This window comes from Benincasa hispida, chromosome 8 (assembly GCF_009727055.1).
Source record: "Benincasa hispida cultivar B227 chromosome 8, ASM972705v1, whole genome shotgun sequence".
NCBI classification, from domain to species: Eukaryota; Viridiplantae; Streptophyta; class Magnoliopsida; order Cucurbitales; family Cucurbitaceae; genus Benincasa; species Benincasa hispida.
Genome location: NC_052356.1, coordinates 45907671 through 45928056, shown reverse-complemented (window position 1 = coordinate 45928056; position 20386 = coordinate 45907671). Strand labels below are relative to the sequence as shown.

The window sequence follows — 20386 nt, the reverse complement described above, 5'->3', positions numbered from 1 at the left end:
AAAGTTGACAGCATAAAATTAAAGGTTAAGGATCTCAATTATTTTAAGGTTCAATCATTATCTCTATACAATCAATTATTTATATCTTTTGTGCCAAACTCCAGCCTATATTATCAACCAATTATATATTCCTCATTATCAAAAGAATTAGATATGTATTAACCAAACCAATCTTCATCCAAAATAATAGCAATAACAATAATCTTCATTATCTGATTTTTCTTCATTTTTTTAATTCCTAGTTGGTCCACTTTTACAAGTATATAATAAAAAATAAAGAAATAACTTAGTGTCAAATGGGGTCATGAACATGCATGAGATCAAGTATTATAACTATATAATTATATAGTATTAATCAATGTTTAATCAATGTTTAAGTGTTTGGGTTGACATTTTTAACCCCTAAGTTATACTCCTATTGATCTTATGCAAATGTGATTAATCAAATTGTATGCGATTCTCACTAGTTCTTTCAAACACTTTCAAACACAATCGATATGATATGTATTACGAACCCAACTTCACCTCGTTTAGTGACTTTTTTTAAGAAAAAACAAAGTAAAATACCTAAACCAATTAACTATGATTAAGCTAGTGCCTTTAATTGCTAAGTTATACTCATGTTTCGTATTTTATCGATTGTTATATGATTCTAACTTCGGCATGATAAGCTTCTTTAAAGTCGGTCAAAGATAAATCCCAGGTTCCATTCCGATCTTCTCACAACCGATTTGATACCGATCGTGGCAAAGATAGACTTATGCCAAGGGGAGTTTTAATTAGTTTGTAATCTTACTATGATTAATGTCACAAACTTACACATCTTTCACATTAAAAGAAAAAAATATATATGAAAAAAAAAAAAGAGAAGAAACAAGAAAAGAAGACAAAAGGATGGGTTGGAAATGGAAAGGGAGGATGATCTGATGGGAAATATTTGTCAAGTAGTGAGGAATCTGTAAGGATCCACAAGCCATGAACATGGCCTAATAGAGAAAACCCACGTGAACTCTTTTTTCCTCCATGGGTAAAACTTTGAAGGTCACTGTCAGATTCATAAATATTTTATAACCATCTCTTCAAACCTAACAAAAACTTTACTTTTTGGGCAAGTTTTCGGAGTATTTAGAATAGAACTATAGATGTCAGTGATCTCTCTGTTTTTTTTTTTTGGTTTATATCAGTGTTGAATCTTTCTCAGGAGTTTTGGTTAAGATGGTTCAAAGGGGTGGCTGTAGATCAATGTGGAGAAGCAGATGGCAGGGATGAGTTTCCATTCTCCAAAGCATCTAAGGCAGTGTCAGTATAGAGGCCTGCTGTATTTTCGGTATGTGCTGCCCGGGTTGGGGTTGATCTCAATAGACTTGAAGGTTGGGTTGTAACAAAAGCATTGTCAGATGTTTGTTCTGTGTCCGAATGCAGGTTAGAAAGAGCGCTGAGATCGAGATTTGGGAAGACCGAGGAGCGGCATCGAGGACATTTAACATTTAAACGAAGCCACTCGTCGATACATTCAACATGGAAATTGTGTGCACACGGCATACCACGAACCTGCATGAAGTAAAAGTGAATAAGAATTGCACCAAACTTTTTGTATATAAATATACATATATCCGTGAATAACCAGACCACACACACTTCGACTAATCTCACGGGTCGACCAACTTGATCCTACAACATTTAGGTTTTAAGAAAACTCGTAGGATATTAAATTCTACGTAAGTGGCTACTATAAATTAAACTCACTATCTAAATCCTTTATATCCATGACCCTCATTGACTTACTAGGCCAACCCACGATAGTTAATTGTACCAAAGAAGTTCAAAATAAGATAACAGGCAATGTAAACATTTTGAGATGAATGATGAAATATGAAACAAACAGTTTACCTCATTCCCTACATGGAACTCTTCAAGGCAAATAGGGCATTCACTGCAATCGGTTGGGACAGCCTTCAGCCTAAACTTTGGAAGTTCCTGGATGAGAGCTTCCACAGCTTCCCTCTGCACAAAAATCGCCCTTTCAGACAACTTTGTGCCGCCGACTATTGATTATAGTGACAAACCAAACCACTGCTTCATAATAAGCAAAGAAAGAGCGATCCTACAGATTTTCCAGTACACATTCTCAAGGTAAAGAAGTTCCACCCAGATTTCTTCCCACATTACTCTTGATCTTTGCAAATGTAACATGTTACAGGACCTTAACATACGGTTTGCAAAATAACGATTATAGAAATAGGCAAGTGACATTGCTTGAATACATGTTAGTACAACAGATCCATAGCTAACGGCAAAACTTTTCCATATGCACTGATTTAAGTTTCGAACATTTACCTGAGCCGAGGTTAAGAACAGCCCGGGATGGTAACCAGTAGCATCTTGGCCAATGCCTCGTATTTCCAGTCCTGCAGCTTCATATGCCCAATCAGGAACTCTAATCATGTCGATCAGTACCTGGTAAGCAGGAAAATGGCAGTCAGATACTTATAGTGTAAAAGGGCATATGATAGAACTTTTGCAGTTTTAAAGTAGACCATTTGATAAAATGACAATGCCCGAAAAAGAAAAACAAAAAGATACAGGAGTCTAGAAAAATACCAACCATTCCATAGTTCAAAACAAAAAGTTTCAAGCTTACCCCATATTCTGATACTGGCATGCCTTGTTGGGCACGAAACAAGTGTGCTTGTCTACGCGCTAACCACTGCATAAGACGGTTTAAGAGCCGACAAGAAAAGCAGTTAGTATCAAACAAGAATAATTTGAAGCACTAAGTTTGTAGTTAGCACTTAGCAGAAAAGATCAAGTTAGAAACAGACTTAAGGATAGCTCTATCACATAGTGTGTGCCTCAGAGCCTCAATTAATAGCCTAAACTTGCTTAAAATTCAGTAAAGTAACAAACAAGCAAAATCTAAGCAAGAGAATGGAGAAGTATACAAAAGATGAATAACCTTTCCAACTGACATGCAGGCAATGCAAAGGAGGGCACAGTAGCTGAAAAGCAACCAAATGAGGAAACCCCATTTCTGTCCTTCTTCAGGCAACTGCTTGCAACAACAAAACAAACTAAATAATCAAAATTTGTAAATAGATGTGTTGACCAATGTTAACAGAGGGGGATAATATAGCTTACACAATCTTTAGCATCTCTAAACCACAGGGTACCAATTACAGTCCAGGCACATAGAAAGGGGTAGAGCAATAGAGAGAGGACAGAAAGAACCACAACTCTTCCACAAAACCGAGCATATCGCTGCTGCCATCCAAAATCTCTAACGAAATTCAAATTCAACAGTAAGAATAAGGCACCCCTTATGAATCTGAAATATACTATAACAGAGGAATTTAGATGCCTCTCCCCACAAGTTGCATGTGAGAGAGTGAGTATATGGAATTTGCCATACAATAATAAGAAGAAACTCAAAAACAATCTAGAGGGAAAAAAATCATAGAGAGATAACAAGAGAAGGCCTTACAATCCCATTCCAGCTGAAAGTGCATTATCTATGAACAGCAAAAGGCGAAATGCAAACACAGAGGTATAATCAACCTGAACGAAGAAAGTGAATATACATAGCCATCAGAAGCAAGCAATCATAAATATATCTTAAGCCTTCTATCGCTTCTTTAAAACTTGAACACATACCACAATCCATATGTGCAAAGGATACGTACAAGTATTGTACCTTCTCCAATTGATGGTCACAATTATTCTAACAAGCAAAACAGTTAAAGAAAATGAAGAGATAAAATGAAAACCTCCATAAAGAGCCAAAAGGGTTATTATATATATCAATGAAACTTATATATCATTTAAGTACTGAAAAAGCTCAAGTAAAAAACACAAGTAGGGGTTAAGGAAACAAGAGTTTCTAGTTGAACAGCTTGATTTCAGAGAGAATGCAAGAGAAAGACACATGAAATCCCATTACAATTTTCTAAAAAGAGTTAAAAGCAAGCCTAAATAGCAACAGCTTCCATTAAAATGGCAAAGGATACATACTAGTAGCAAGCATAGACAAGAAGAACCCATCGTACCTGAAAAATCCCAAAATACTCAAGCAACTGAAGAAACCCATCAACATAGGTAAATTTGCATTTCGATAAAACGATGGGGGGAAGAGATTTACCATTTGAAATCGACTCCTCGAATAGCCATATCCAAAAACTAAAACAAGAAACCCCAAAAACAATCGGAGCTGCCAAAAATGGCTAAAGGGTCACCATGTGAGGAAAGGAAAACGATTGAAGAACCACGAGGGAAAGGGAAATCAAAGAAGAACTTGAATTTTTAGCTAGAAATTCTTTCTGGGGTTGAATCATCGATGAACAGAGAGATGGGAAAAGAAAAGATTATGGTGAGTGAAAAAGGGTAGAAGGGAATGGATCCCGTTCTGCCATGGGGTTGAGCAGTTATCTGATTTCTCTGCAGCGTTGCTTATACAACTGTAAAGCGTAATGACTGCCATTTCAGAGCATAATTGTAACCACAAGTCTGCAAATTCAAATATCTACCCTTATTAAAGTATGTATCCAACTTTTCTTTTTTCTTTTCCTATTATTTTTTCCATTTTCTTGTAAAAAGGAAAGTAAATTTTAAATCAAACAACTTTTAAATTTTAAGTTAAACCCTGTTGAACCAAAATTTAATGATGAAAAATGGACAAATTACAAGCTGTTTAAGAGAGAATCAACAATTCCGAAAAATTTGAATAAAAACTCAGATGAAATTTATTTACAACAATTGGGCGTGGGGTCACAGAGAAATTCAACAGAAGCAAGTTGCTTTCATCAATGAGATTATTGCAAAAACTAAAGATAGTGACTTTACTCCAAGCCCAACAAAGAAGCCCCTCCAAAATGTTTTCTTTTTTCCCTTTTTTTCCATCTCCTCTTCACTTTTTTAACATGCCCCATAATTCAAAACACTGTGGTTCCTTTTTTCTTCTCTTATAAAACCTCATTACATTTCCCAGAAAAGGAAATCACAGGGCACACTGAAATCCATATCACTTTGTATGATTTGGTTTGTTGTTAGAAACTAATAAATTATGAGGATCAAATTGAATAATGCTCCATATGAGTGCATCATCAATCTCAGTCACCACCATAAAGTAGAGATTGAAGAAAGTTGATAAAATGTTAAATTAGGCATTTAGCAATGATTAGTAATGAAAAGGAAGATGAAATAAAGAAATAAAATGCATGCAAACTTAGCTATCAAAATCAGGAAGCAGTGGTCCAGCTTCAGCCTTCAGCAAAAGAGGGTAATGAATGCTAGTTATTTAGAGACAGGTAAGGTGTGTGTGAGATATTCATATTATAGCAGAATCAAATAATAATAATAATAATTGACAGTGATGTAACAGGAATAAAGAAATTATTTTTATGATTTTTTAACTTTAATGTCTCAAATATAAACCTATCTCTCCACCATCTAGCTGCCACTTGTCAAGATGTGATTTATCAGCCAACCAAAAATTTAGCTTTTCTCTTTAAAACTGTCGGCTCTAAGTTAAAACTTACACTAATTAGTGTCTGTGTCTCATAGAATATAGCATAGTTTAAGGTACTCATAACAAATATGCTTTATTTAGGATATAATCAATGTGTGAGTATATTCAAATAGCACCTTGATGTTAAACTTAAACTTTAAATAGTGTTACTTTTACCTCTCTAATAAAATTTTGTTTGAAAGATCATTAAGAAAAAACAATCTCTTAAAGAATTGAGACATAAGCTTAAATTGATAAGCTTTTACGTTTAAAGCTAGATTTTTTTTTTCCTGTTTTTGGTTGAAATTTGACAACGTTACTCCATGGTTAATTTGTGTATTAACTAATTTTAAATTTGTACAAAACTCAAATTTATTGGAATTAGGGAGTTCATGAAGTTAAGGGTAGAAATTGATTATACCATTTTTAGATTATTGTTTGTCACTTAGTAACTAAGATTTTGTTTCGCAAAAGAAAAGGAGATATATAATCTATATTATCAAACTATTCCACAATGATCAAATCTAGCATTAAGGTCTTGCTTGACTTGTTTAAATTCTGGTTTAGAACACTAAGGAGATACAGCAACTATGAAATTGAGCCATTGAAGATAACAATGAACAATTGTACTTCATCAGAATCAGAGGTAATTTCTTAGCCATCCCCTGTATATAACATAGACAAGAATGCTACGTCAATTACAATTAGGAGGGTTTAAACATTTATATACAGCTGAGGCTGGTTGCTTATAGGAAGGGATGCTGCGTATGTCAACGAAGCGAACCTCCCCAGGAGCAAAGGAAAGATCATGGTGCCTGAATTCGAGACGAAAGAAAACCAAGTTGTCAATTATTCAGATTTCACAATGAAGAGATCATGCTTATGAGAGAAGCTTTGGATATGCAGCTACCTTCGCAAGTCGAGGCCGATTAAACCAGCTTGAAGAACTGTCAAATTATCAGAATCTGGTGAGACAATAATGATAGTATCACCAGAGTATTGGGTTTCGAGAATCGACATCAGTTGTGTTACACGAACAAAGACATCAGATACGCTCTCATTGGGAGTACCATCATCTATTGGAGGAGGCTTGATATTTGAAGAGATGGTATCTGAAGCATATACCTGTTGTTTTCAAACATATTTCATGAGCACAATGAAACAATTCACCATCTCTAGACAAAAGTTTCAAGCCAAACCTTGGTTGCATTGGCCTACAAATGAACGTCTATTTATGTTAATAGTTCAAGAAAGAATTGTCTCATTTCTTGTCCATTATTTCAAATCCATTCACTTCTAGGGTTATGAGGAAAACGAGACTTGCTAAATCAAACAATCATATCAACTGTCAACTGTCAACTCTAACAAAAGATTGAAAGAAACCATACTTCTGACACAGAATCCAATCTCTTGCCTTCATAAGCTCCAAGCCCACGGGCATCAAGAAAACTGTATTCGGGAACTATATAACTGAAACCAACAGAAGAGATTTGGTAAGCAAAGATTTTCCATCCAACACATGATAACAATCAGAGAAACAACAGAGCCAAGCTTTGAGCGAATGAAACATTCACTTTGCTACACCATACATTTGCTTCCTAAATCATTGTGACCATAAATTGTCATTGAATCAATGGAATAGTTAAGGTCTCATTAGTTTGATAACCATTTTGTTTTTTAGTTTTCTGTTTTTTAAATTTATGCTTGTTTGCTCCTAAATTCCAAGCTATGCTTTTTCACATTTCATGAACCCTTGAATTCTTAGTCAAATTTAAAAAACAAAAATAATTTATTGAAAACTACTTATTTTAGTTTTCAAATTTTGGTTTGGTTTTTCAAAACATTCGTGAAATGTGGATTTAAAAAAACACAAGTGGTTACCAAATTAAACTAACTATTCATTTCCGGCCAATCCTTTTTTTGAGACGAGAATCAAATTTTATTGATGAATGAAATAAACGGAGTTTAGAAGGCTCCCCATGATACCAATACGTGAATTATAATAAAGCTCTCCATTAGAAATCAACAAGAAAGACTACAATCTCTAAAAAGGTGTCTACATTTACACCAATATAAAACATATACTTTTTTTTAAACAAAAACAAAACTTTTCATTGAAGAAATAAAAAGTGACTATTGCTCAAAGTACAAGGAAACAATAATAAGTACACAAAGAAATACAATATCCTTTATGTACTTAAAGTAATATATAACATATACTAAAATCAAATCCAACAAGCTTTCAAAGTTGAGAAAATGTTCAGAATATTCTTCCACCAAAGATATCCAAAGAAAACTTGGTCTATAGCTGTCTCTTATACACATCTAGATGTGTATAAGAGACAGCCCCTGCCCCCTCCCCCCTATTCCATTCCCTATCCTCGCGAATTTCCCCACGGGGAAAAATTCCCACCTTTATTTTTTCTCTAACATTTTTTTTTTAATTTCAATTAAATATATTTTTTTTTTACAATTCTTTAAACATTTTCAATTGAATTTTCATTTAAATGAAATATTGTCAATTTTACTAATTAAAACAATAATACACATACAATTTGAAAAATATAATTAAAATGCTAAATTCTCATAATTTGTAAAGATTAAAATTCAACCTTTAGAGTATCCTACCTTAAATATTACAATATCTAAAGAATTAAAGTAATAAAAATCTTGAACTTAAATAATTAAAAACATCCATAATTACCTTAATAAAGTCTACAATATTAATATGAATATATATATATTATATATATATATATTAAAAATTTATAATTAATATACAAAGTTGGGATGGGGCGAGGAAACGGGCAGGGTCAGGGACGGGGAATATATTCCCCGTCCCCGGCCCTGAATTGTAAATGGGGAACAAAAATTCCCCACTCTCTCCTCCATTCCCTGTGTATTCGGGGATTCCCCGCCCCGTTCGGGTCAGGGACCCTAAATTTTTTGGATATCTCTATCTATAGCAAGCTAAAAAGTAACCACATGGGTTGACCTAGTGGTGCTAAATAAAGGGCATGAGTTTGATAAAAGGGTAAGAGAGAATGAGTTCAATCTATTCTGGCCACCTATTACGACCCCAAGTCTCAAAGCACATGGCTGGGTGGACAGCCAAGGTGGAGTGAGCAGGATAGCAAATTCAAGCATGCTGGCTGGCGTGCACCCCCTACAAGTCAGCAGGTGCAGGCGCGTGCCCCATTGGATGTCACGCATACAGACAGCGTGCACAAGTGCACAAGGCAAGCATGCACACGCAAAGGGGCGGGATAGTGCATATGGAAGTGCAGGCATGTGTGTGAGCAGCAGGCTGCACAGGGCCGCGCAGTGCTAACACTTGGGCAAGCATGGATCTTAACGTCTCTCAAAGACATTTTGAAGGCAAAATGACTAAGTGTGGACAGAGAAGCATTGTGAACTCTACAAAGGACACTTAGAGTGGGAAGAACTTGCTCCACAAGTCAAGGAAGCTTGAAACCAAGTGGGTGAAGGACTAGGTCAAGTTGGTTGAACATTCCTACACTTGAGGGAACAAGAAAACGTGGGAGATTTCTGGAGAGAGTTAGTTCCTTCTCTTGGACCTAAAGTAAAGGAAGATTTGGTCTTACTTGTTTCTAAAGTCAAGGAGATGACTTAGTCTTGTTTTGCTCCTAAAGAAAGGGGACATGGGTAGGCTTTACTATATTTAGTAAAGAGTCTTCCCCAAGTTTCTCAACAACTCTTAAAATGGTGGGAAGTAGTTAGGAGTTGGAGATTATATAAAGGAGACTTCAAGTTGGTGGAAGGACATCCAAGGAGTAGAAAGACAAGAGGTATCTTCTCCATATAGAGAGGGTAGAGCCTTCCCTACAACACATGGAGTGGGAGAGAAGGTAGAGTCTTCTCTATAACACTTGGTGAGGAAGAGAAGCGGGATCTTCTATACAAGGAGAAGGGTTTGTGAAATCCCAACATACTTCTCCATCACACTCATCCTAGGCAACATGGAGTTGAGGGATTCCACGAGGGGAGAGACTCCTCTATGGAAAGGGCTTAGGCTACAGGTTGTGTAGTCAAGTTCCTACGGGAAGAGTGGGGTTCATTAAGGGGAGTCTTGATGAACAACTTCAACGGGTTGTTGGAGTGAAGCCATGGGTAGGCTTAGCCACACATAGTGTGCGGCCATTGTAGGCTTATTACCTAGGGTCAATGCCATAGGGTGCTGGCACGTAAGAGTACACGCATTGTAACACTATTCCTATATATGTGATTTGTATATAAAGGTTGGGAAAGAGGTTCCCGTAAAGATTGGCTTGGTGTGCTGACTGCTGTATATGCATGTTTGCTTACTCGTCCAACGACATTCGTGTGAACCTTACAAGAGGTTGTTGAGAGTCACGTCCCAAGAGGGGTTTGGGAGAGTTGAGGAGAATGACTGATTCCGCACTAACAATGTGAGTGAACCATGCTGCAATGAGGAAGGCTGGCTAAGGGGTGTCCGGCAAACTAGTATTGCAACCCATGCACATGGGTGGGCGACCTAGAGAACCCCTTGGTGCCGCGTAGTATAAAGGTCAAAATTTTATATTTGAATATTAATCCCATGACACCACCTATCTAAGATTTAATATCCTACGAGTTTTCTTGACACAAAAAATATTGTAGGGTCAGGTGGGTTATCAAATTTACTCAAGATGTGCATAAATTGATCCTGACACTCACAAATTAGTTGTGCTTTAATATAGCAAGCTAAAAAGTCCTTTTTCACACCATGTAGAGGATGGCCCACAAGAAGCTAGAATACTAGAAATGTTGTTTGGCAAAACCATGGACCAACCAATCAAGCAGTGGTACCCAATGCCCTGGAGCAAAAGAGCAATGTGCAAAGAGATGACCAGTATGCTTTGAATTAGAAAAACACATCAGGATTCACGCACTAAGATGGAGAGAGGGTGAAATGAGACACATTCTCCTTTGTCATCAATAAGCTATAATAGAGGATAATTGGCTCAAACAATTTTCATACTGCCACAACAAAATCTGGTTCCATGGATGCAAGAACATCAATGTTCAAGACAAAGGTAAAAGTGGATTGAGTTTCCCAAAATACCAGTAGACATACCTTCGATTCACACCATTAACTGATGCAATAATCTCTGCTGCTTGATAAGCTCTCTGTGTAATAGAGGGCCAAATCCAACAACCATTCCCACAGGCCCCCATTTCCTTCAATTTAAAAGCTGCTTTAACAGTTTGCTTCTTCCCTTCCTCAGATAATCCACTATCAACAGATGTCTTCGCAACTGGGTTTGTGTTAATTATTCCAAAACTATCGAATTCAGACTCCCCTGCCCTCACCAGAAAGTACCTTCACACACCCCATAAAAAATGTTCACAAGCAAACAAAAATTAGAAGCAAATTTGGATGATTACTAGCATCAGAATCGAAAATTCTGCAGTGTATTAACTAGGGTTTCCATCAATCTCTTTTTTCCCAATTTCCAATAGACTTAAATCATCCTAAAATGCAAAAGAGGTAAAACCCTTTATAACCCATTTATCATCATCCTCCAAAAGCCAAATAAAACAGGGAAAAAATCTGGGTTAGTGAAATTACCGATTGACGAGACGAACAGGGGGCATTTGAAACAGACCACGAGCTTCAGCAACCAAATCAGAAGAACAGGGCAGAGTAAAATCGATAAAAGAAGGGGTAAAGACAGAAAGCAGAGTGGTAATCAGATGGCGGCGGTTGATAGAAGTCTGAAAGCATGGGGAGGGCTTCAATGGAGGCTGAAGCAAGCGTGGGCAGGGAAGGGCTGCAATCGAAACGGAGGATGACGCGTACATTTTAGCCGACGGCGGCGGCGGAGGCGGCGGCGTGTTGGCCAAAAATCGTCAATGGAGATTCCTATAATCTCAGCCTTATCTCTCATTTTCGTTTAGTGTTCACAAATGCAAATGCCCACCATCGATTCTTTGCCCAAGTTTGATAGATGTGATGGATTTTTTTAGAAAATGGAGGATTTTTGTGGTTATTTTTATTTAATTTCTCAGGATTTTTATGTTCTTCACGTGGTGGAATTGACGGTTGACCGTTGACCTTCTGAATTTTAATGGTCTTTTCTCAGTTTATGATCGATCCATGCTCATAAATTTGGAATTTTCACTAAAAAAAAAAAAAAAAAAGGGAATATCCACATTCTTAATTTAAAGATTTTTGTATGGATGATCCTATCTCAACACACGCTAATAAAGAATATCTTACTCCTAAAAAAATAATGAAAATTAATATTTTGTTTATGTCGTAAAGCACTTAACAACCTGATGCTTAGTATCGCTTTAGGGACATCTCACCCATCGTGGAAAGATCATAATCCTATCCTGATATTAACATAGTTTTTTCATTGTAAATTTCTACGACCAAATTTTTCTGTTCAAAGGAGGATCTCTCTTCCTTTTTGCAGGTAGTATAAAGGAATATACTGTAAACTGATAAAGCTTTGTACAATGAGAGTCGGGACTACTAGTATTGGTATAAATAGTGAAAATAAAAGTCACTAGTTCCATAAGTATTGGATACCTTATAATACAAAAAAAAAAAAAAAAAAGAGAGAGAGAAGAATGTTAAATTATTTTTTAAAAAAAACCTTGAACTTTACACTTCGTGTAAAAAAAAATGTTTCAAAAGTTTTAAAAAAACCTTTAAACTTTCGGAAAGAGTTCAAAAATACCTTTGTCATTAGTTTTGGATAGAAACTATTAAACTTTTGTTTCAAAAATACCTCCGAAATTTCAAAATGTTTCATAAATAACCTTAACTTAATAAAAATTTAAAAATACCTCCACTGTTAGTATTTGAACAGAAACCATTAATTCCTCGTGACTAAAATGTCTTTAAAAATAAAAAATAAAAAATGCTCCTAGTGATCAATTTGTTTGAAGTTTTCTTAAATTCGAAAAGAACCAATTTAAAATAAATTATATAGACATCCTCATTTTACTCATATGTGTACTCTTATATTTCTCTTAATTTTCTAATTCTTAGCTTACACTAATTTTCTAAACAACCAAAATAAAAACCAAAGTTTTAAGTTAGAACATAAAATACCACAAAATTTCAATTCCAAAATCGTAATCTCCACTTGCAACATACCAAAACGATAAATAGTCAAACTAAAAAAGTATCCACCTAAATTGTGTTGGTTCTTAGGAATTTTATATTTATTTTAATTCTCAAATAGATTATCAAGTAAAAGAAGTTGTTGGGACGTTTCGGATGCAATTCGGGCTTAAATGGAGTAATTAGCATAGGCAAAACGGTGAAATCGAGCAAGGGAAGGCACGACGTTGCTTAAACGCTACGACACTTGTGCCCCGTACCATTCACAGAGACAATTTGCTAGGCAAGTGTTGCAGTGCCGCTCGCCACAACGCTCTCCATTTGATACGCGCACTTGGAGAGGCACTCCTTCCAATTTCCTCTCCAAGGCACTTCGTGAGGGGGCCTTCAGCTTCGCAACGTTTTGGTATGTTTTGGTTGTTGAAAAAATTGGTGTAGGCTAAGAATTGGAAAATTAAGAGAAAAATCAAAGTACGTATACGGAAAAAATGAGGATATCTATATAATTTATTTTAAACTTGGTTCTTTACGAACATAAGAAAACTTCAAACAAATTGATTGGTAGGAGATTTTTTATTTTTTAATTTTTAAAGTCATTTTTGTCGACGGAAAATTAACGGTTTTTGTTCAAATACTAACGGTTAAAGTATTTTGAACTTTTATTAAGTTAAGGGTATTTTGAATCGTTTTGAAAGTTTAGGGATATTTTTTAAACAAAAATTTAATGGTTTTGTTGATTATTTCCTTTATTGTGAAATTTTATATTGTATTTATTATATTATATTTGTTGTGTTTTATTCTTTTCTTATTTGTAATTGGGTATTTCTTATATTTAAGAAACATTTTCCTCCTAAGATAAATAAGAGAGAAAATAATGTTTTTTTAGCATGGTATCAGAGCATAAAAGATTTTGAAACCCTAGAAACCCAAAAAAACCCTAAATTTTGAAAACTTAAAAGAAAAAACTCTATTTTCTGTCACCACCACCGCCGCTGGTCTTTGTTTGCTCATCGTCGCCACCAGTCTCTATTTGTTCGCGATCGTCGTTGGTCACCTGAAGCCTTGCCACCGGACATTCACCAAAAGTCATGATTTTTCTCTTCAAACGTTTTTTTGTCACATTTCTGGTCGCTATTTCTTAGTCTTTGTCGTCCTATTGTGTCTGTACCGTCAACCGTCGTTTTTGTCGCTCAGCACTGCCCGTCACCGGTCGTCTGTCGATTATTGCCGTTCGACAACTATAATTTTCCTAGTTGCTAGTTCATTTAGGCCTCTGTTTGGTTTTTTTTTCCAGATCTATTGATTTTATTTTTCGGGTTTCTGTTTCTTCAACGATATATCTGACATAATGCACCCATCACTCGAGTTTGCAACAATCATCTCCATTCAACAAGTCCCACTGTCCAAATAACTACCATTCAACTTAATGAGGATAATTTTCTTCGTTGGTCTAAAAGTGTTCGGATGTATATTCGTGGACAAGAGAAGATTGGTTACATCACAGGAGAAAAAACCGTTCCTAGTCTAGATGACCCTTCATTTGCAGGGTGGGACACTGAAAACTCCATGGTTAGACTTGGCTTGTCAATTCCATGGTTGAAGATATTGGTTGTAACTATATGTAACTAAAGGTCTTCTAAAGTGACAATTCAATAAGTTTATTGACAAGCTGGCTATGAATGATATCTTCAAACCAGCTTGAGGGGGAGTGTTGATTATTTCCTTTATTGTGAAATTTTATATTGTATTTATTGTATTATATTTGGTGTGTTTTATTCTTTCCTTATTTTTAATTGGGTATTTCTTCTATTTAAGAAACTCTTTCCTCCTAAGACAAATAAGAGAGAAAATAATGTTTTTTTAGCCGGTTTCCATCCAAAACTAATAGCAAGGGAATTTTTTGAACTCTTTTTTAAAGTTTAATAGTATTTTTGAAACTTCAGGGGATTTTTTTTATAATTTGACCAATAAAGAAATAATAGGGAAGTATTAAAGGAATGGAATTCCTCGCAGAAGCGTGTAAACGTCGTGTAATTGAATTTCAATTTTGAAAAACATCAAAAATAGATAATAACATACAATATTATGTACAACAGGATATATAAAATAAAACCTATAAGCATGCTTTCTACGGAGAAATGGAGGGAATAGAAGAACTTACTCTTGAAGAATTCTTCTTCTCAAAATTCCTCTCTAATGATCACGGACAACAACTTCTCTACACGAACAAAAAAGTCTTCCCTTGAACTGGTGAGATCACAATCACAACAAAACAAGTGTTTGAGGACACTGCCACTTGGATTCTGATGGAATACACAAGCATGCAACGGAAGCAAACATAATCAATAAGCACTCTAATTACATTTAATTTGAGTTCTAAAGCATGCTATTTCCGAAATTCAAAAGAGGGTTTCAAGAAGAACATACCTTTGATGATTTCTCCCAAATCTAAGCTGTTATTCACTCAAAATCAGCTCCAAATCGTCAATGAACCACCAAGAGATATTCTCTACTATTCTCAGCCTTGAATTTGAATGGTGGAACTCGAATTTGAGTGAATTTGGTGAAGGAAATTTTGGGTTTTGAGAGGAAGAAGAAGATGAACTGAAAACCAATTTTTCAGCTTCAATCTCCATCTCCTCATTCGAAATTTTGTGCTTTTAATCACTGAATACATGCAATCAACATCTCTTCAGCTCAATAGCCAGCAGCTATTTCAAGATTAAATGGGATTTGTGTGTGATTGCAGGAAGAACACCTCCTACTTGAGGTGTTTGTGGGCAAAACCCATAAAATCCAATTTTTCCAATTTTCATTTCAAAAATCAATTAATTCAAAATTTTATTTAATTAATTCATAATTAATCAAATATCAAAATTCAATTTCAATTATAACTTAATTTGAATTTCAATTAATTAAACATATTTATTTAATTAATTAATTTAATATCAAATATCAAATTAATCACACATTAAATTTCAAACACGAATCTCATTCATGTATTTAAAATCAATATTTAAATATTATAGACTCTCTAATTTTGTTTAATTTCAATAAATTAAACGTTAAATAATTATATCAAATATAATTTGTACAAACCCTAATTCGAATTTGAACCTGTCCAAATTCAAACCTTAATATCAATTTGAACATTTCAAATTGATATCATTTCAAATTTAGTCAATTTAATAATTCAAGGTGTTCATGTTTTATGAGCTATTAAAGGGACCTTATGGACCTGCAGATCATGAGCTCCAATGATTAAGATTAATTGGCTAAAACTCTTTAGACCAAATTAATCAGCATTCGTCAACTATTAAGTCACACCACTATAGCTTGGTAGTTGCACTCTCCTCACTGTAGATATATTTGTGTCCACATGATTTAACCATAACTAGTTAGTCGACCCTTCATAGGTTGTTTATAATAATGACTGGGTCAATATGTTGTTTTACCCTCGATATTACGTCTTGTTCCTTAAGTTCCTACTGATCCTCTAATGAACAATTGGTTTATGATCTAATCACTAAACCATATCCCTCTCGAGCCAGTGAGAGGGTGGGGCCCCTTAAAAAGTAAACAATTATAAAGTAAGATTGACTTATTTCTTGGTCCGATCTTATGCAAACTCATTGCATAGGATGCCCCCACTCCTCATGTCAATACATGAACGAATCTGGATCATTTTGTTTGTAGTATCTTTATAACAACTTGTAACAACGAAGCTGCATCCAATAGTGTTACCAGAATAAGATATCCAACCTTAATTATATACTATAGACCATTTTGGCTATTTACTCAAACTTGATCTATCTCTATGTCTCTACATAAAGTTCAAGTATTCATATAATAGCCATGGATCTTAGTTTATTGGATTTAGATTTTATGAATGCGATTAAAAGATTCAATACCTTTATTGAAGAAATGTTTGAATAACATCTTTATTGATAATAGAATATGTTTAATTTTTACAAACTACGAGTTTTAGGACATAAAACCCAACAAATTCCTCAATATTCTCAGTTAAAGAATTAAGGATGTGTGGGTTCCTACTTGTTTTTTGGAAGGGGGAGAATAAATTACAAAAGATCAAAGATGAGAGAATTTAGTTTGAGAGAAAATTTTCACGTCTGTTCACTTCATCCACTACAATCTCAACAATAACTAGTATTATAAAACAATAACTAATTAACTATTAATTATTTAATCATATAATGTGCATCTTAATCATATTAAAATGCAACTCTCTCTCATAACCTATAGTTTTAATATGAATCATATTCATATTAGTTTTAATCTATAGTATTTATATGAATCTTATTCATATAATTAATATTTGAATCTTATTTAAATATTTATCTCTCATATATTATATAGTTTTAACTATAAATCATATTTATAATTAGCAATATACTATAATGTATCAATATGCATTATATTTTATATTAATCACATTAATATAATTGATACCTTTAATTCCCTTAAATAATTTGAACAATTCAAATTATTACAAAAGCATTAATTCCTTGTTTTATCCTTGATGAACTAGCAAGAGGACTCTATGGATCTATGGATTAGAATCTCCAATGATACGAGATTAACTAATTAAAATTTTTAATTAAATTAATCATCATTCATTAACTTTCGGGCATTCCACTAAAGACCGACAGCTGCACTCTTCGCACTGTAAATATATTTGTATGTCCATAGATATAACCAACCAACAGTAAGTTGGCCATTTGCAAATTGCTTGTAACTACAACTGAGTCAAATTATTGTTTTATCCTTGTAGTTACATCTAACTTCTTAAGTACCACTGATCTCTCTAATGAACAATTAGTTATAGTCCAACTATAAACTAAACCTCCCTTTAGCCTGTGAGAAGGTAGGATGCCTAATTGTTCAGGACCCAAAATAAGCTTTTATGGGAATCATTTACTTTCCTTTAAGACGGGAAGGAGCGGATTCCATCTTGTTGTAGCTATGTTTCCACCTTCCTACTTGGACAAATCTCCAAAATGGTAGGTTTATTAAGTTGACTCTAGCCACTCTTACCCCACATATCAAAAGATTGTCCTCATAGATGAGAGTTCATAACTCACTCAAGATTAAGGTCAAGTAACCTATGGTCATCCTAATAAAATGCTAATCTCTTCAAATAACGACATTATAAAGAGAGACTAATGATTTTGTGGTTCGGTTTTAAACAAACTGTTTGTATAGGATACCCCCCCATCCACATGTCTTTACATGAAAGATCAAGATTATATCATTTATAATATTTTACAACTAATGTAACAATTACAAAGTGTGTCGTATTCTTAGTGTCACCAGGATATAAGGTATCCAACCTTATCTATATACTATCGACCATTTAGGTTATTACTTAAACATGATCCACTTGTATGTCAACTACATACATGTTTAAGTTACATTATATAACCTCGGATCTTAGTTTATTGGATTGGATTAATGAAAACTAAATGTCAAATAAAATAACATTTTGTTTTATTAAATAAATAATTTGTATACAAAGAATTTACAAACGACGAAGCCCAAGATATTTAGAGCATCAATCCCAACAAGTATAACCAATGTAATAAGGGAAAAATAAACAATTAGAATATATTAAAATTATAATTCTATCATCCCCCTGGAAGCGAATGAAGAGTAGAGACAACTGTGAGCTTGACTTTCAGACTGTTGAACCGAGGAGAAGGTAAAACTTTAGTCATAACATCGACTAATTAATCTTCCAATGGAACGAACTTGACTGTGAAAAGTTTTTGTGCAACCTTTTCTTTGATGAAATGATGATCAATTTCAACATGGTTGGATTGATTGTGTAGGATAGGATTGGCTGCTATATAAGTTGCACTTAGATTGTCACAGAGGAGTAGAGGAGGCGGTAGAGCAACTAGTCTTATCTAAAACAAAATGGACTGAAGCCATAGGAGTTTGGTAGTTGCATTAGATATGCCACGATACTCGTATTCAACACTCGATTTGGAAACCACCTTTTGTTTTGATGAACCTCATGACACCAAATTTGAACACAGGAAGATACAATAACCACTCATACTCCTGCTATCATCCGGGCAGTTGGCCCAATCAACGTCTATGTGACAAGTTAAAGACAAAGAGGAAGATTTGGAAAAAGAGATTCCATGATTTAATGTAACTTTGAGAAAGCAGCCGTTTGGTAGCTTGTATATGCACATTTGTAGGAGCATGGAGAAACTGACATAAATTATTGACATTGAAGCAAATTTTTGGGCGACTAAAGGTGCAATATTGCAAAGCACCTATCAAGCTTCTGAAGGAACTCTTATCAAAGAGAACCCATGAGCGGAAGCACGATCGATCCAAATTCATTGTGACAGAATTACAAGAATTCACAAACATACAAACCAGTTATGCATCTTCTAACAAATTACGACATGCTTTAGTAAATAAATACAAAAGGAATGAGAGATATACCTTTGAAGAACTCTTCTTCTAAAGACCTCTCGCTCTTATGAAAACTTGGACCAGCAACCTCTCGTTGTCGCTACGATCGTCTAGCCAATCGTCTGGTCAATCTCTCGCTGTCGCTTAGATCACGAACAACCTTCACCACAAACAAACAACCTCTCGGACACCACCATTCGGCAACCTCGGTATTCTCGGAGTGAGAATCCAGGAGGTGTGGGTTGTGTTGGATTTGGTAGAGGGTTGGAGGAAGCAATGATCGAACTATACGACCAAGCAAGTGAGAGAAGGAACTGTCTATGTATAGACTTTTGTGCTTGATTGTTTAGTAAAACTCAACAGGTACACAATCGTTTAGAAAAATAGGCTCGATCGTTATTGTTTAGTGAATCTCGCTTGCCACGCGATCGTTTAGTAAAATACTACACGATCGTTTAGTCAAAGGCGCTAGTATATGATCGTTTAGGCTCTCGCTTAGAAGGTTGTCATACAGTCTCTAGTTAGCTAAACGATTGGTCATGCACCTAATGAAGTGATTTGTTACAAAATGAAAACATTTTTCATTTTATCCTTCAGTTATGAAAATTGAATATAACCTCCCACTTTCACGCACGGTTAAAGGAGAAACCGCCCACAATTATCGTATGATTGTTTTAATTATAAATAAATATAATAACTAACTTATCATATTATATTTATAACCTATAGTTTTAATATCACATCATATGTAACATTTAAACCATAGTCCCTTTCTTCTTTACTTAATATAAATCATATTTATATCAAATTCCTCCAATTAATGTATCTCATATATTGTATCAATTATATCACATATAATTGAACCAGTTTAATCATATCATATATAATCCAACTCCCTCTTGTCAATTTGAACATTTCAAACTAACCCAAAAACTGATTCTTAACTAGAATCCATTGAGCTACCAAGGGGAACTTATGGACTTGTAGTTTGAAGCTCCAACGGTACGTGAATAGCTGACTAAACTCTTTAATCACGAGATCCACCATCCGTTAACTGCTAGACACTCCACTAAAGACCGATAATTGCACTTTTCTCACCACAGATATATTTATGTGTCCATCAGATATAACCAATCAACAGTATGATAACCCTTCACAAATTGCTCGTAAGTACAGCTGGGCCAATTTACCGTTTTGCCCCTGTAGTTACATCTAACTCCTTAAGTACCATTGATCCCTCTAATAAACAATACATCATAGTCCTACTATGAGTGGACACCTCTCGGGCCATAAGAAGATGTGTGGCATCACATCGTTCAAGCCCCAGAATCAACCCT

At 34.8% G+C, this 20386-nt stretch overlaps 2 protein-coding genes across 5 annotated transcripts; both read right to left on the bottom strand.

Moving 5' to 3' along the window:
• Positions 1 to 689: 689 nt before the first annotated feature.
• LOC120083663 (E3 ubiquitin-protein ligase SIS3-like) lies at positions 690 to 5228 on the bottom strand. Of its 4 annotated transcripts, none has more exons than XM_039039495.1 (10): positions 4136 to 5228; positions 4005 to 4043; positions 3652 to 3718; positions 3482 to 3555; positions 3139 to 3277; positions 2957 to 3049; positions 2642 to 2707; positions 2338 to 2457; positions 1891 to 2004; positions 690 to 1551 (listed from the first exon to the last, which is right to left on the bottom strand). In XM_039039495.1, the coding sequence occupies exons 1-10, from the start codon at positions 4162 to 4164 to the stop codon at positions 1240 to 1242; spliced, it is 1053 nt and encodes a 350-aa protein (XP_038895423.1). In that variant the 5' UTR covers positions 4165 to 5228; the 3' UTR covers positions 690 to 1239. The 4 variants fall into 4 exon arrangements, with proteins under 4 accessions (XP_038895423.1, XP_038895426.1, XP_038895427.1 ...); XM_039039498.1 differs by having other exon boundaries at positions 4009 to 4043; positions 4136 to 4822; XM_039039499.1 differs by having other exon boundaries at positions 3681 to 4043; positions 4136 to 4824.
• A 777-nt stretch (positions 5229 to 6005) lies between these two features.
• LOC120082439 lies at positions 6006 to 11488 on the bottom strand. The gene is made up of 5 exons (XM_039037606.1): positions 11094 to 11488; positions 10599 to 10844; positions 6889 to 6970; positions 6411 to 6625; positions 6006 to 6315 (listed from the first exon to the last, which is right to left on the bottom strand). Exons 1-5 carry the CDS (start codon positions 11324 to 11326, stop codon positions 6195 to 6197), a joined length of 897 nt encoding a protein of 298 aa, XP_038893534.1. The 5' UTR covers positions 11327 to 11488; the 3' UTR covers positions 6006 to 6194.
• Between the last annotated feature and the right edge of the window lie 8898 nt (positions 11489 to 20386).

Coding starts and splice junctions, on each gene's coding strand:
- LOC120082439 (XM_039037606.1), bottom strand. CDS start 11,326: ATGTACGCGTCATCCTCCGTTTCGATTGCAGCCCTTCCCTGCCCACGC. Junction 6,626..6,888: donor GATTGGATTCTGTGTCAGAA/GTATGGTTTCTT, acceptor TGAAAACAACAG/GTATATGCTTCAGATACCAT. Junction 6,316..6,410: donor ATCGGCCTCGACTTGCGAAG/GTAGCTGCATAT, acceptor TCTCGAATTCAG/GCACCATGATCTTTCCTTTG.
- LOC120083663 (XM_039039495.1), bottom strand. CDS start 4,164: ATGGCTATTCGAGGAGTCGATTTCAAATG. Junction 3,050..3,138: donor TTAGAGATGCTAAAGATTGT/GTAAGCTATATT, acceptor TGTTGCAAGCAG/TTGCCTGAAGAAGGACAGAA. Junction 2,005..2,337: donor TGTTCTTAACCTCGGCTCAG/GTAAATGTTCGA, acceptor ATTTTTGTGCAG/AGGGAAGCTGTGGAAGCTCT.